The sequence below is a fragment of the Trachinotus anak genome, unplaced genomic scaffold (assembly GCF_046630095.1).
Source record: "Trachinotus anak isolate AG129_WGS33_773 ecotype Australia unplaced genomic scaffold, CSIRO_AGI_Tana_v1 ptg000016l, whole genome shotgun sequence".
In the NCBI taxonomy this organism is placed as follows: Eukaryota; Metazoa; Chordata; class Actinopteri; order Carangiformes; family Carangidae; genus Trachinotus; species Trachinotus anak.
The window spans coordinates 17,520,001-17,534,497 of record NW_027273867.1 but is presented as its reverse complement, the minus strand read 5'-3'; the positions used below and the strand labels follow the sequence as shown (position 1 = coordinate 17,534,497).

The window sequence follows — 14,497 nt, the reverse complement described above, 5'->3', positions numbered from 1 at the left end:
CAACAGGACATCTGCAGGTACCAGTAACAACTAGTTCATCATTTTTAATACATGTTTTCAATGCCAGTTTATTTATATTTAATACCATTTGTCTATCAGAGCGGTAAATGGGAATCATCTGTCACTTCTAAATACAGATTCTATTAAAAAACCCCTTAACAAGCAGACATTACTCTCATACTCTGTTCAAACCCACTTTATTTTCTATAAATTATAGTTTCATTTCCAGACACTAAAATTAAAGATATCAAATATGTCAAGGTGGATTTAAGGGAAGCCTGAATAAAACTATGCATAATCTGTGATGTAAAGGTGTATCCATAAAAACATGGAGTGCTGGGTTTGAATATTTCACTCAGTGCAAACAAGATTTAGCTTCAATGAAGAGCTGAAACAAGCTGACACAGAATATGTATGATACTGTCATGCAGTGTGGGGCCTTAAAGATGTTCAAGGTAGAAAAAGGGGAGAAGCTGTATGTTCAGGGGTGTTCAAAGTGAAATGAAATGCATTCATTTGTCACATAGGGGTTTTATTTGATGTGATACAGAGAAAATCTGGCTGTTTTTTTTGCCTAAAAATGACTCAAACCTTGTAAATTTTGCTTCTCAGAAGTTTAAATATTTAATTTTCTTAGAAACTGAATATCAGGCTTTTCAAGACATTAGAAGGGATTTTTTTTTTTTTTACTTTTGATTCGTGTTAATGACCTGCAGATACCCTGTGCAAGACACATTATTAATTTCTGGTTCTTGATATGAAGTGGACATTTTAGGTCATGATATTTGAATGTTGTAATTTTTGGTGATTATGTCTTATGTTTTTGGTGTTTTCCAGAATTTCTACAGAGGAATGCAGTTCCTCAGCCAGCAGCACGTGTCACAGGAACCAAACAGCTTTACCCAAAACCTTCTAGAGTATGGTTAGTGTCTCAGTTGGTACGACACACACATTCACTTACACACAAACGTTTTTTCACATCTACTCAGTACAAAACACTCGCGCAAATATGAATGTACACACCTCTTCTCCGGCTCACGCTCACACGCAGAGTCACTCATACACAAATACTATGTTGTCAACCATAGACAGGGGCACGTTCAGTACATTTTCAGTCTCACAAAAAACCAAACAAAGTTCAGGCACAAAGTCACTTGGATTTGAGTTACAACCAAACAAAAACCCCGCATCACCGAAAAACTACCACACCAACCAACTAAACAGAGGGAATGTGTAAGAATGATAATCATGACAGACAACAAAAAGGAAAGTAATCAAAACCAAAAAAGTCTTAAAGGAAAAAATTCTAATATATCCATATTTGATGGACAACAGGCTAATTTAGCTCTGAGCATTGAAGCTTTTAGAGGACTTAAAAAAAGAAAAGCAGCGTGTCATGATAATCAATTACTTACAGATGCTGAGGTAAAGTGACAGTTATTGATCAGTGTTTGCAAGGATTAAAAACCAGGGCAAAATAATAAGAGGAAACTCACAACGCACCAAACACAGTTCATGGTCGCCACAGTAACCCGCCATGCAGTTGAGCATGGTGAATCAAGGCAACGGCCCAAAATAAAAAATTGCTAATGGCAACCATCACAGGCAATATCGCCACAGCAACCAACACAGGCCAATTAACTTACAACGCAGTGAGAAGGAAGGGGGGAGGTTTTAGCGGTTGCTAGGCAACCGTAGCCATAGCGACGCACGTCTCCACGATATATGTATGGACGGGACAGTCTTGAGAGTGGTGTGATGTTTTTTTCAGGAAAAATGGCATATGGCACAGCACAAAAACAATAAATGAAAAGTAAAACAAAAAATTAATGACGAACAGTAGTTGGCATTCAACCCTGCGACAGAACACTGGTTAGACAGAACATTTGAACCGAGTAAAAGTCTACTTCCCAGTAAAACTGTCCCTACGTACTGAGCAAAAAAAGAAGTAGCCACTTTTACACAACATAGGTATCTTCTGATCCTTGTATTGTATTTCAAATTGATGGTGTCTTTAGAGTGCTGCCACCTCAGTAAAGTTAATCTACTGTACGGTTATTGACTTCTTCAGTTCCACATGAAAGCTGACCATTTAAGTGCTGAGCCCCCAATTACATCCACTCTTTCTCTTTAACTTTCAGACACATTTGCAGCTGTCTATCAATCCCTCCCCATCAATACACAATAACTCACCTCCTTCAGTAAGGCCTGTTGGCATCCTTGGGCCTCTTCAGCTGCACCTTCAGTCTCTTCATGCCGATCTGGAAGCCGTTCATGGCCTGGATGGCAGTCTGGGCGCTGGACGGGTTGTCAAAACTCACAAAACCTGAGGAGGAAAAGGTGGAATGAGAGAAGTAAACAGCAGCAGCATCACATGTGGTGAAAACATGTCTTTTGTCACATGAGGAAGAAAGTCTCGAAAAGCCTCAAGGTGACAGTAGCCATCACAGACATTACCACTTCTATTACCGGCACCGTGACTCACCGAAGCATTTGCTCTGGTTGGTGGCGCGGTCAACAAACACCTTCGCAGAGATGACGTTTCCGAAGGGCAGGAACATCTGCAGTATCTCAGAGTCGGTGAACTCCTGTGGCAGGTGGTAGATGAAAATGTTACAGCCCTCGGGTCCTGTAGGCAAAGACAGGAGAGAGACAAGGAGACGGAAATGACATGACAAGACAGGACAGGTTGGGAGATCAGTAAAAAGTGCGGCGTTGAGGAAACACTAAAATTGAGGAACACAATGAGCAACAATAATAAAGCACTTTATTCATCTTGCTCTTGATACTCAGACATGCTTTACTTGAGAATTTGGGTTAATAAAAAAGAAAACTAAAAAACCAAAACACAAGAGCAGAATAGAGCAGGACATATAATAGTTAAATATTTTGGGTAATGTATTTATTGGAGGTGCTGGTAGGAGGATTTTGTTACCTTTGGGCAGAGTCAGGCTAGCTGCTCCCCCCTGATTTCCGGTCTTTGTTCTACGCTAAGCTAATTGTCTCCAGGCTCAAGTTACATATTTACAATACAGACATAAGAGCTATTCTAAATCGAAATGTCAAGCTATTCCTTTTAAAAACAAAGGGCTGAAGAAAAATGTCTTAACACCTCTGAGCCTTTGTTTAACACACAAAGCTTTGTCAGATTTCTGTATGTATCTTTCCTCCAGTTCAAGGCAGCCATTGATTTCGAGTCAGTGTTATATGGAGTGAAGATCAGTTATCAGACTGTTGTGCAAAGTGAACATCAAGTCTGCATTCATTTACGCTGCATCACGGCTGCTTAGTAATGCAGTTTAGGAACTGAATGAAAAGTCTGCCCTACATTATGACAATGTTAGCATGACAATATAGTTGGATTGATATATTTGATGAATTGGTCAATTAATCAATAAGTCATTTAACAAAGATAATCTACAACAATCTTAATAACTGATTGATTAAGTTAAATCATTTTTTCAAGCAAAAACCTGAAATATTCTCTGGTTCCAGCTTCTCTGATGTCAGGATTTGCTGCTTTTCTCTCTTGTTGAGTTTTTAGTTTTGGGACTGTTAGTCAGACAAAACAAGACATGTAAAGATGAAGAAAGACAGCTCTGGGAAATTGTTCCTTTTCTTTTATTTTTCACCATTTTCAGACATTTTATAGACTAGACAGTTGTTCAGATAGTGAAAGAAATACTCGACAGGTCAGGTCAGTAATGGAAATAATTGTTAGTCTCAGCCGCAGTTTTGACAAAGATTATTGCAGACTTTATCTTCACTGTGATAAATTATATAATTCAAGAAAGCCCGTTAATATTTTCATTTTTATATCATACAAAAATGAATGAAAACCAACATATCTTAAACGGCAGTAAAGGAAAATACAGAGAATACAATCAGCTTTGTAAAACACCAGAGCGCTGTTTGCAGAGTGACTGTATGAGGTGAAGTTGTGGTAAAGGGACTAGAACATACAAGACCACTGGAATGTCTCTCCTAGATACGATTGTTCCACGTGTGTGTACAGCTCTTTAAGTTTACCTTCCCGTTGCTGCAGCTGCTGCGGCTGCTGCGGCTGCTGAGCCACCAGCGTGGGCTGGTGGGGAAACGGCTGTCCCACCAGGCCGTAGGCAGCGGGGTAGGTGGCTGACGGAGAGGAGGGACAGGAGAGCAGAGAGCAGCGGTGAGGCAGGCAGAGCACTGCAAACTGGTCATTTTCTACTCAAAGCAACATCTGACAGGGCTGCATTCCCACCCACAGATTTGCTAAAACTGGGAGATGTTTTGCATACAATTTGTGATGTATGACTCATTCTATAGAGCTGCTTATTTACATTTTTGTAATGTATGTGCATGTTTTGACTTTGGGTGTAAATTTCTACTTAAACAATGCAACGCTGGGTAGTTGGGGAGTGCAAAGGTAATATAGCTGTATTCCATTATGTTACATAAAACTGTTCCGCACTGCGGTTGCACAGACTGAAAAGTTATTTCTAGGGACAGAAACGAAAAAAAAATCAGAGGTCCAGTGGTGAAATTTCATCTTGTGAGATTATTTGTTTGAACTTTGTACATTTTCTTTTTCTCCCAAAAACATTGATGCCTCAAATATATTATCATCACTAGCAGCAGTGAGACAAGCAATGCATTTCTATCAATTAATGTCAGCTTACAATTTATAGCTTCATATCACACAAATCTAACACAACTAGTACTGAGACTTTGAGGCTCACCTGTATAGTGCTGCATGCCTGTATAAGCTTGCTGTAGGGGGTCCAGGACAGGACTCTGAGCTGTGACACAGTAAACATATCATCAGCAACTGTTGTATATTCACACACACACACACACACACACACACACACTCACACTCACAAAAAACCAAAACAAACAAATAAACAAAAAAAAACAAACAAAAAAAACCTGAATGCTATTCAGAGCACATCAGCATGCTCCAAATAACATTTAGAGCTTCAGTTTCATCTCATATCCTCTTAATTAGACCCTCGCTGTTGCACATCAAAGCAGGAAGTCTGTGAACCTGTGGAGGGACATTTTGGAACAGAAACACAGTTACTCTTTACTTCCGGTGCGATGGCTGTACCTTGATAGGCATGGACCCCGTTGGTGTACAGGGTCTCGGTTGCCGACTGGCCGTTGGGTGGAGCTGGCACAGAGGGGTAGCTGTTCACTGCAATTGGTGGAGGCAGAGCAGGAACAGGTGTGGCTGCAATGGAGGGTGGAGTGCTGGTACCTGCAGACACGTTTAGAGCATGTTTTTTAAATTTTATTGTTCAATGAAAGCATCATTTGCAGGGGGAAAAACAGCGGATACGTACAGACTTGTTGAAATGACTCATCAGTCCACATAAAACTATTTGATTTCCAGTTTTGATTATGAAATTTTTTTTTGTCATTAATCAAATAAAAAAATACCAACTATTTGCTGCCTGTAGCTTCAATTTCTAAATTTAAATACTCAATATTTTTAGTAATACTAATACTTACTGGTTTTTATAGCTTAAAAGTTAAAACTAACGTGGCTGCCATCATGACAGTCTGAAAAAGAGAAAAACTACAAAACAGATGTTTGTTATTTTGTCCTCTTAGGTCCACCTCTCCTTGTGTATCTGTCCTCATATTTCAGGCAGAAATCTAATCAAGGCCGGCCGGAGCCAGACGTCTCTGCCTCTCATTACCTGAGGAGGGGGTGATGGATGCGATCGGCGTGGCAATGATGCTGCTGGGGTTGAGGGCGGCGAGCTGCTGCATCTGAACCGCCGCCACCGTGGCAACAGGAGAGAGGTAGGCCGACTGAGCCACCAGGGCCTGCTGCTGCATCAACTGGAGGACAGACGGAGAGAGAGAGAGAGAGAGAGAGAGAGAGAGGTTGTGATTGAGCCGAGAGAGGGAGTCAGGAGATTTGGAGTTTCGAGAATGTGTGTGCGTTTTTGTGTGTAGAGTGCAGGCTGTGGTGAGTGTGTTTACCCTGAGTCTAATCTCAGGCTTGTAAAGTGAAAAACACACCAGAAAAGTGTAAAAAAAATTCAAACAAATTGTGAAGAGGCTCAACATCAGAGGGATTTCTGTAGTTTACAAACACAGGAAGACACACTAGGCCCAGATTTTCATCATTAACCAACTAGAATAACGTGATCCAGTCATAAAAATCCAACGTGTTTCATATAATTGCGATGGCTCCAGACTGACAATCAGTCAATATATCTGAAGGCCACATGTCTGCACGCAGCAACATAACACAGACCAGCTGTCCTTCGTGACCTGCTCCGTTTTTACAAAGTGGTGCAGACGCTTCACAGTATTTATAATCAGTCATTAAGACCAAATCAGGGTAATAATCTGTCTTCAGATCACGCAGCGTGTTCCTGCTTTAAACTGCAAGGCCCTGCACTTTATTGATAATTCCTTTTTTGTTTTTGTTCAGCAATTTCTTTATGTAATGTTGATGCCTTAATTGAAGTTTTGAATCAAGTGCAGCACTTTGTGAACGCTGCAGAGTAAAAATGTGGTCAGGCCTCCTTTAGCATCACAAATCGAACAACTGTTAATGAGCCAAATCTAAAACCATTTGCACTAAATGGTCAATTAGCAAAGACGAGAGCAGTGATGTGGCTTTACTCTACATTGTAAATTGCAATTTTTCCAGTTAAAATCATCTAGCATGACATTAAAACTCCTCTATTAGATCACGTGAAAAATATCACATGGAGTATGGATTTATGCATCGTTTCTATATTCTAAATCAAATCATTTTCACTTTCTGGCAAAAAAAAAAAAAATGATGCTGAGTTAACATTAGACAGAGGGAGGGAGGGAGAGACAGAGAAAAGAGAGCAGACATTAAAGAGAGGAGGCGAGAGACAAGAACATAAGGTTATTTGCTGTGTGTTTCATTATGGAGATTTATTTAATAAAAAAAATAAAAAATAGACCTCTCAGTTAGACTTTTGAGAGTCCTCCTGAAAGGTAGAGTGTGTTTCTAAAGAAATGTGTCTGTGTGTGTTCCTCACGGCCTGTGTGTAGGCGTTGTATGCCCCAAGGTGCAGGGTCATGGGACTGATGACGCCCAGCTGAGAGGCCACCTGCTGCATCCGCCTGAGCCCTCGCTCCTTCTCCGAATCGGCGAACTTAACCACCAGGCTGGACGAGGCGCCCTGAGGAGGTGACGCAGAGAATCATAACTCCTTTTGTCTGACGCTTTTCACATCAACGCAAGACTCAACATCAGGTTATAATGCACAGGGCGTCCTAGTGGCCGATGGGTTTTAAGAAGCTGATCATGTTGTCATAATGTCTCTGGTTCAAGTCCAGCCAGGGACCTTTGTTCCGACTCATCCGTCCTCTGCTTGTCCTCGTTTATTTCCAGTTCTTTACCGGCTGCTGTCAAATACAGACGAAAAAACTAAAGAAAAAAAATCTAAACAAAAAAGAAAAAAACTATCCATAATTGAAAATTCCAAAGGCAATTTTAACATCAATAATAATCTTTTAATTTAGTGAACCTGCACCAAAGCACAGTACAAATGACCTCCAGCAGGAAAAAAATGAGCACATTTTACAAAGAGTCTGTCCTTGATTCCGTGTGTGTGTGTGTGTGTGGAGGAGGGGGACAAAAAAGAGAAGTGGTGACCATTAGCTGAGTCACCACGATGAGTGTCTAAATGACTAGATTTAGAGCATCTGAGTGTGTCTATTTGAGTTCATGTGTAACAAGCTGTAGCTGTGTAGTTTCTGTGTGTGTGTGTGTGTGTGTGTGTGTGTGTGTGTACGGGGGGACTCACAGGTAAAGTACGACTCCCATGCAGAGCGTTGATGGCGGCCTGGGCCTCTGCGTTGCTCTGGAACTTTACAAATGCACACCCTACATGAAATGACACACCGTTAAAACATGGCCTCACACAAACACACACACACAAACACACACAGTATAAAGAAACTACTTCCCTTTAAAAATACATTAGGAGCTGTCTTACATCTAGTGCTTCATCAGCTACTAAGGCATCATTAAACATGGTCCACAAAACATTCATTGCTTCATCAATCACAGCCCGTAAACCACCAAACGCATCATTAGCTCTGACCCATAAAACCTATCGCACCATTAGTCATGCCTCATGCAACAAACGCAGAAAAATCTAGCATCTGTGTTTGAACTGTTGCCGGACTTTGATTTACATGACAAATATCATTAGCATTGTTGTTAGTGAGAGTTGTAATTTACATTCACGTGATGGTAATTGTGCCGCGGGCTTAATTCTCAGGGATGGATGAAAATACAAATAGTTAAACAAAGTCAGCGTCGCCAGTTAAAATCATTTCATACTGCAGCACTTCAAAAGCTAAAGGACACCTGAGAGATAGGTGATCTGGAAATTTCTGTGGAGGGTAGTGAATCAACAAATATGACTTTAATGTTTTAAAAAATGGATTGATTTGAGGCAGTCTAATCACTCTGTGTCATTTAAATAAAATGCTATGTCACATTTTGTTGTATCCACTTTTTCAAACCGCAAAACTGGTTAATCGTTGCTAACAGGGTCGTGTCTATATGTGCCTACATGCCCAGGTACTATACTATTTAGTGGTGTTCGAGCATACAACAGGTCATCCTGGGTATAATACTAAGAATAGTTAAAATTCATAGATATTTTGGATCTACTACTTGTCAGTGTGTGTGGGCAAAAATCTGGAACGGATTACCAGATGATGAGAGATACTCTGAATCTATTACAGTTTTCATTCAAAGACATGGACAGAAGACAGATGGTTGAAAGCACTTAGTATTTCAGCAAAAATGTACAATTTGCATAATGAGTAATACTGTATGTGCTGTGATTAAATCTGCATATCACACCTTTTTTTTATTAGGCTGTAATGTAATAGAGACAAAGCCACGGCCTCTGTAGTTGTCGTGATTTGGGGCAAGTTATTTGAACTTTTAGTGTTTTTATGCTGTGCCAAGCTTTCGTTTGATGCATAGCACTTTGTATCATATGCTGTTTCTGCAGTGGTTTGTTTTGTTTGTTGTTACCTTTGCTGGTACCATCAGGCCCGCGGAGCACCGTGCACTCCTCTATGCTGCCGAACGGCTCAAACATCTTTCTCACGTCAGCGTCCGTCTGCTGTTTTCCCAGCATACCCACAAACAGCTTCCTGTCTTCTAAGGGGAAGGAGATCGCCAAGATGGGAGGGGAGAGAACAGGATAATGTGTGGATAACGTGAGTGAGATTAAAGAGGGAGAAAAGTGGGAGTAGGTGATACAGGCAGGGGAAAAGGGGAGGGGGGGGGGGGGGGGTGCCATGTCACCGTACATGCATGAATAATAGAGAGACAACACTGTGATAAGCAATTACAAAGCAGGGTGGATGTCAGCCTGCCATACTTCAGAGCGCCACCAGAGTGCAGTAACACGAACATCACAACAAACAAACAGCATCTGGCAGTGACTCAAATGTTTGTCACCCTCTGTGTTGTCAGAGAAGCTGCTCCGTCTGTCCCCGTCTGTGAAGGATCAGAGCAGCGTTTCTGCATGTTTTTAGCCCCTTCACTACAAACGTTACATTTCTGCAGACTATTCTCCATCACACTCCACCCCAAAAACACCGTCATCAGAATCATCTGTCGGAGAGCTGGGGCTTGACATACAGAATCAGTCGCAGTGGGCATGTCATTGTCTTGACCGTTTTGTCACATTTATGCAAATGTTACACAAGATTGTGATGGAAAATGATTTTTGATTAGAAAGGACTGTATCTGTCATGTAAGTCATGTTACCAAAAAAAAAAAAAAGAAAAAGTAGAATTCGGTTGTTTCCTGTATGAAAAAGTTGTGGTTTGACAGTCAACATGTAAGCACACACACACCCAGCACAGTAGCACACTGACTTTTGTGACCAGTCTGGGCAGTGGCATCTTTCAGTGAGTAAATTATCTACCTCAAGCAAAGTCCCAGTGTCTGCAAGTTCACTGTCATACAGCACTGAAACGGATGGGAATCAATGTCTTTGCAAAATGATCAACACCAATTCATAGTATGCGTGTAATGCTGTAAACAAGCCAAAGCGTGCAAAACATGATTCTTCGACAACGGGCTAAAATAGAATTAAAATTAAATTATATAAGGTCAAATAAAATGTGTACTGAAAATGCTGGAGAAAACGAAGTGATTAGGTAACTGGTGAGATGCTGGAGCGAGTGGATCTGCAACAGGCCTTCTTCACAGCAGACATTTTGACTTGTCACAGCAGGAAAAGCGCAGGTGTTACTAATAGCATGAACAATGGCTCCTTTCTATTCAAGTGTCCTAGTAAGCCATGACAGTGTGACAGCCAGCCAGCATGCACAATAACAGGAAAATGAAAATGAAGCAACGGAGTGAAATTCAGCCATCATTAATTTCATTATTTACACCGGTGCTTTTGCTGCTGTTGTATGTCAAAATGTCCCCCTGTTGAATAGACCTGTTATAAATCAGGGATGCAGTGAAAAGGAGAACGTCTGCTCAGATGTTAGAGCTTTTCTTCCAGCACAAAACAAAAACAAAAAAAACACCATACAGACTGCATTTTGACAGAAATAAAAATCTTGCATGTGTGATGAAGTGTCCGCTGTATCTCAAGTTTTCGGTTTTCAAATGGACCTTACTGAAACCGACAGCTGCCATAAAACTGTGCTCCTGATTGTAAAATGGTTAAAGATTGTGTACAGTGCATATGAATTGTAGTGAATGAGCAACAACAACAAAAGCATGATGCTTTCGGTCTTCAGAAACAGCTGGGATGTAACATAATTAACCGTGTGGGCGGGTGAAACTAACTGATCAGGTGACTGATTGATTAGATGTTGGGGCAGAAGGCTTTTCAGTGGCATTTGTAAAAACTGCTGTGCAAAACCCAGCACTGGAGCACACACGTGGCGGTTTAAGCATGCGACTTTGACGGTGCTGAGACAGTGCACAGCATGTGATGCACAGGTGCAGTTTGTAATTTAACAGGTAATTGAATCTAATACTGACACTTGAAATTGTAGTTTGGTTAAAACAGTAATCTGCCGGAGGGATGTGTGTTTTCTATGCAAATTATTGTTTCTATAGACGTCTTTGATTCTGGTGTTGTTATCAGTCACACATTCTTTAGGATGACTCTCACGAACTTTGTTTTTTCACTTGTTGCAAGAAAAATGTAAAAAAAAAAAAAAAAAAAAAAAAGAGTTTAAAAGTGTTGATGCAAGACTGAATAACTGTTGAAGACTGATATTTATGACCGTGTGCACTGTGGAGGTGTGCTGTTGTTTGAACAGGTGTTGTGTGTCTGCTTGGGGGACAGCTGTCTCTTACCCCCTCTGCTCTCGCTGTCTGCCGGCTTCACCTGGATTGGGCGGTTCATCTGGAAAGACAGAGGCCACACGGCACAGGCAGGTTAAATATAGGACGCAAGAAAAACAGGAAAAATTCAAATGAATTCCACTTAATCAAAATGTGGCCACTATTGTCGTGTAAATGATGTAAATGACAATCATATGACTTCATATACTCCATCTATTATTGCTGTAACATGATGTAATAGGGACACGTATGAATGTATGGATGTGTGTGAATTTAGCCTCTGCTCCACCCTCCTATGTTCCTCCAATAATTTCCTCCTCTCTTTTTTCTGCCAACTCCACTCCGGAGCAGTGGACCACGGCTGAAACTGATATGTGTGATATTACATTCACAGTGTCGTACAGCCTCTCTCTCTCTCTCTCTCTCTCTCCCTCTCCCCCGACCTCCTCTGTCCGAGTCTCTCTCAGAATCTGCTCTAATCCCGCCGTCTCTCGTTCCTTTTCCCCCTATCACACAAAACCAGGAAAAGCACACACCCACGCGGGATTGGGGAAGTGATAAGATTAAGAACACTCGCCGGCTAATCTGGATTACAGGAGAACACAGCATCAGAATAGTGAGAGATTCTGAGCCTGACGGAGAGGCAGAGACAGACGAGGATATACAGGGTTGGAAAGGGGGGGGAAAAAAACAAAGAATAAAAGAATCACAAAGAAAAAGTACAGCACACACGACACGGAGAAGGATTAAACGACCTTTTCATAATTCATCAAAAGGCATGCTGAAATCCCATTTTTTTCTTTACTTCCTCACAATTGTTCCTTAACAAAACCCCTATATGAAAATGTGCACGCGTCAGTGCCTCTGTGCCTCGACTTTCAAATGTATAGAGCAGGAAAACGGTGAAAAGAGGTATTGAATGAAATAAAGAAAAAGGGGCAAAAGGGAGAAGGGTGGGATTGAGAGGGATTGAGGAGAAGGAAAGGAGCATATGGAGGAAAGGATGGAGGTGGGGGATGTGTGTGTGTGAAGAGGGGAGGGAGGGGGTGACGTAGGTGAGGAGTCGAGGTGAGAGCAACAGAGTGACACTCTGTTAACTGTGGCTTAATGAAGGTCTTAATTATGGAGCTGGTGACATTTCGGCCAGTCACTGATCCTGTGTCACTGATTGATCTGCTGCGATCGCTCACCTAGAGAGACACTATTGATCGGGGCCGCGGTCGCGCCCCCTGCCAACAGGGCTGCGTGCACAGACACCGCCATCCCCACGCCACCGCCACCGTACCGAACCGACAGCTGAAATACCACCAACACCTGCTGCAGAGGGCCCCTGTGTCTCCTCGCCGAGAGCGTCCAATTGATGGCACCAATTAATCGGATGAGAGAGTAGATGGAGAGGCAAAGTCTCAAAACCATCTTCCAATCACTCAAGCAAATGGACGTTTGCTGCAGTCAGTGAATAGTAATTTTAGTTTCAATTATAATGACACATTTTTTTGTTTGCAGTGGAGGTAACATCATCCTGACTGGGCCCACGTGCTAAAATCCATGTACTCCTGATGTTGTAAGGTGCTTTGCAGGAAAGCTCTCAACAAATATCACTTATGTTATGACAAAAGGGCCCATTTATGGTCTTTTGTCCACTGTTTACCACAATGCCGATCACTGCTTGTGTTCTCTGCACCCAAAGTACACAGTGCATCAACAACAGTGTAGCAAGCTGTACAGAGTTATGTACCTCTGTGTAATAATATATGTTTACTCTACACCTGACATTTACTGTGCATTTGTTTTAGGCTTATATCAGGGGTTTTAAACATGAAACCACACGTAACTTTATTCTCACTCTTCATTGACACTTTGTCATCTAATTGTGTCTTTTTGGACCGAGACAGAATTTTAGAAATACTTTGTTGTCATTGTTTCTCTCTCTGTCACATTTATTTAAATCATAATGCTCTCACAGCTTTTTTATTCACTTCATTTGAAGGTACATTCCACATTTTATTTAAAAAATGCGATTTAAAGAAATAACATATTTTTAAATAAATAGAAATGCTTCAATAAGGCGTGTAAATGGAAACAAAGCAGCTTTAAAAATAAATGAATACGATAAAATAAAAATTGATAGCTACTGATAAGATGTGGCAATTTCCTTTTAACCACATGGTCATATACATCAGGGGATGTAACACATACCTACATTTAAATAAGTACAAGTTAATGTTTTCACATACACCTGTGGGGTTTTCTGTACTCAGTATAGTGACACTTACATAAACCTCCAGCTGCTAAAACCTCTTTAGAAACAAATACTGAGAACAAGATCTCTGTCTCCTCTGTGGCTGCTGCAGTCCTGTGTACATGCTGTACCCTGACTACAATATACAATATATACAAAGTCTTCAAATCCAGATCTAATCTAAACCAGGCTCAGATTAGATCAGTGACTTTTCTGATGCAAAGGATAAAAAGATAATTCATAGTGAAGTTGAGTTAAGGATTCAAAAAACTGAGGCTACAACCTGATGGCAGTAGTTTAATGTGGCATCTTTGTCTGATCACGTGTTTGAATGGTGCCTGTAAAAAATCCCATGGCCCATATTTCAGTGCAGGAAGACAAACAGTGAAGGCCGTGGTGGTGGCGGTGATAAGGAGAAGCGCAGCAGATGGCTCAGGAGATTGGAATTAGAATATACAAGAGGGAAAACAGTGAGAAGTGGAGGCATCAAGGCTGTGCCACTTCAGATCGGCACGGCAACCGGCCCCGCTGCTCTGACGAAGACCGTGCTCGCATGGCCATCGTCATGACAACCCCAGTGATGAGAACCCCACATCAGGTAAACAAGGTTGCCCTGAGCGACGTGCGGAAGAGACGGGTGAAAAACAAATGAGGAGGACAAAGGGTGCTTCTAGGTCGAGAGATAGAGGGATTAGATGGGTGAGGGAGGAGGTGGGTGGGGGGGGGCAAGGAGGGGAAGGAAAAATGAAAGACACGGAACAAAAAAAAAAAAAAAGGATGATGGAGGGAGCGTTTGTGCCTGTTGAATGTTGGCGCTGCCTCGAGAGCAGATGCAGAAGCAGGGAGAAAAATATCTCCCTCTAAGCCTAAACCACTAACACACACTTTACAGTAATTTGCTCTCTCCCCTCCTCCTCCTGTTG

General features: G+C 41.5%; 1 protein-coding gene and 1 long non-coding RNA gene across 4 annotated transcripts in view; one reads left to right on the top strand and one right to left on the bottom strand.

Moving 5' to 3' along the window:
• LOC139633749 (uncharacterized) overlaps positions 1–2,269 on the top strand; it is a 6,955-nt gene extending 4,686 nt beyond the window's left edge. The window contains exons 2-3 of the long non-coding RNA XR_011693811.1: positions 838–922; positions 2,142–2,269. This is a non-coding gene — a long non-coding RNA (uncharacterized lncRNA). The remainder of the gene's footprint in view (positions 1–837; positions 923–2,141) is intronic.
• LOC139633743 (CUGBP Elav-like family member 3) overlaps positions 1–14,497 on the bottom strand; it is a 26,388-nt gene that overhangs the window by 1,330 nt on the left and 10,561 nt on the right. Inside the window, exons 4-14 of one of the 3 annotated variants that reach the window (XR_011693810.1) lie at positions 11,345–11,393; positions 9,041–9,169; positions 7,791–7,870; positions 7,020–7,163; positions 5,688–5,832; positions 5,093–5,242; positions 4,722–4,781; positions 4,030–4,134; positions 2,486–2,629; positions 2,194–2,326; positions 1,647–1,743 (exon numbers count right to left, since the gene is read on the bottom strand). Coding sequence is in view for 2 of the 3 variants with exons in the window: in XM_071499633.1 (XP_071355734.1) it covers positions 2,199–2,326; positions 2,486–2,629; positions 4,030–4,134; positions 4,722–4,781; positions 5,093–5,242; positions 5,688–5,832; positions 7,020–7,163; positions 7,791–7,870; positions 9,041–9,169; positions 11,345–11,393 (1,134 nt within the window). In the remaining variant the exon portion in view is untranslated. The remainder of the gene's footprint in view (positions 1–1,646; positions 1,744–2,193; positions 2,327–2,485; positions 2,630–4,029; positions 4,135–4,721; positions 4,782–5,092; positions 5,243–5,687; positions 5,833–7,019; positions 7,164–7,790; positions 7,871–9,040; positions 9,170–11,344; positions 11,394–14,497) is intronic. The other 2 variants (XM_071499634.1, XM_071499633.1) reach the window with 2 other exon arrangements.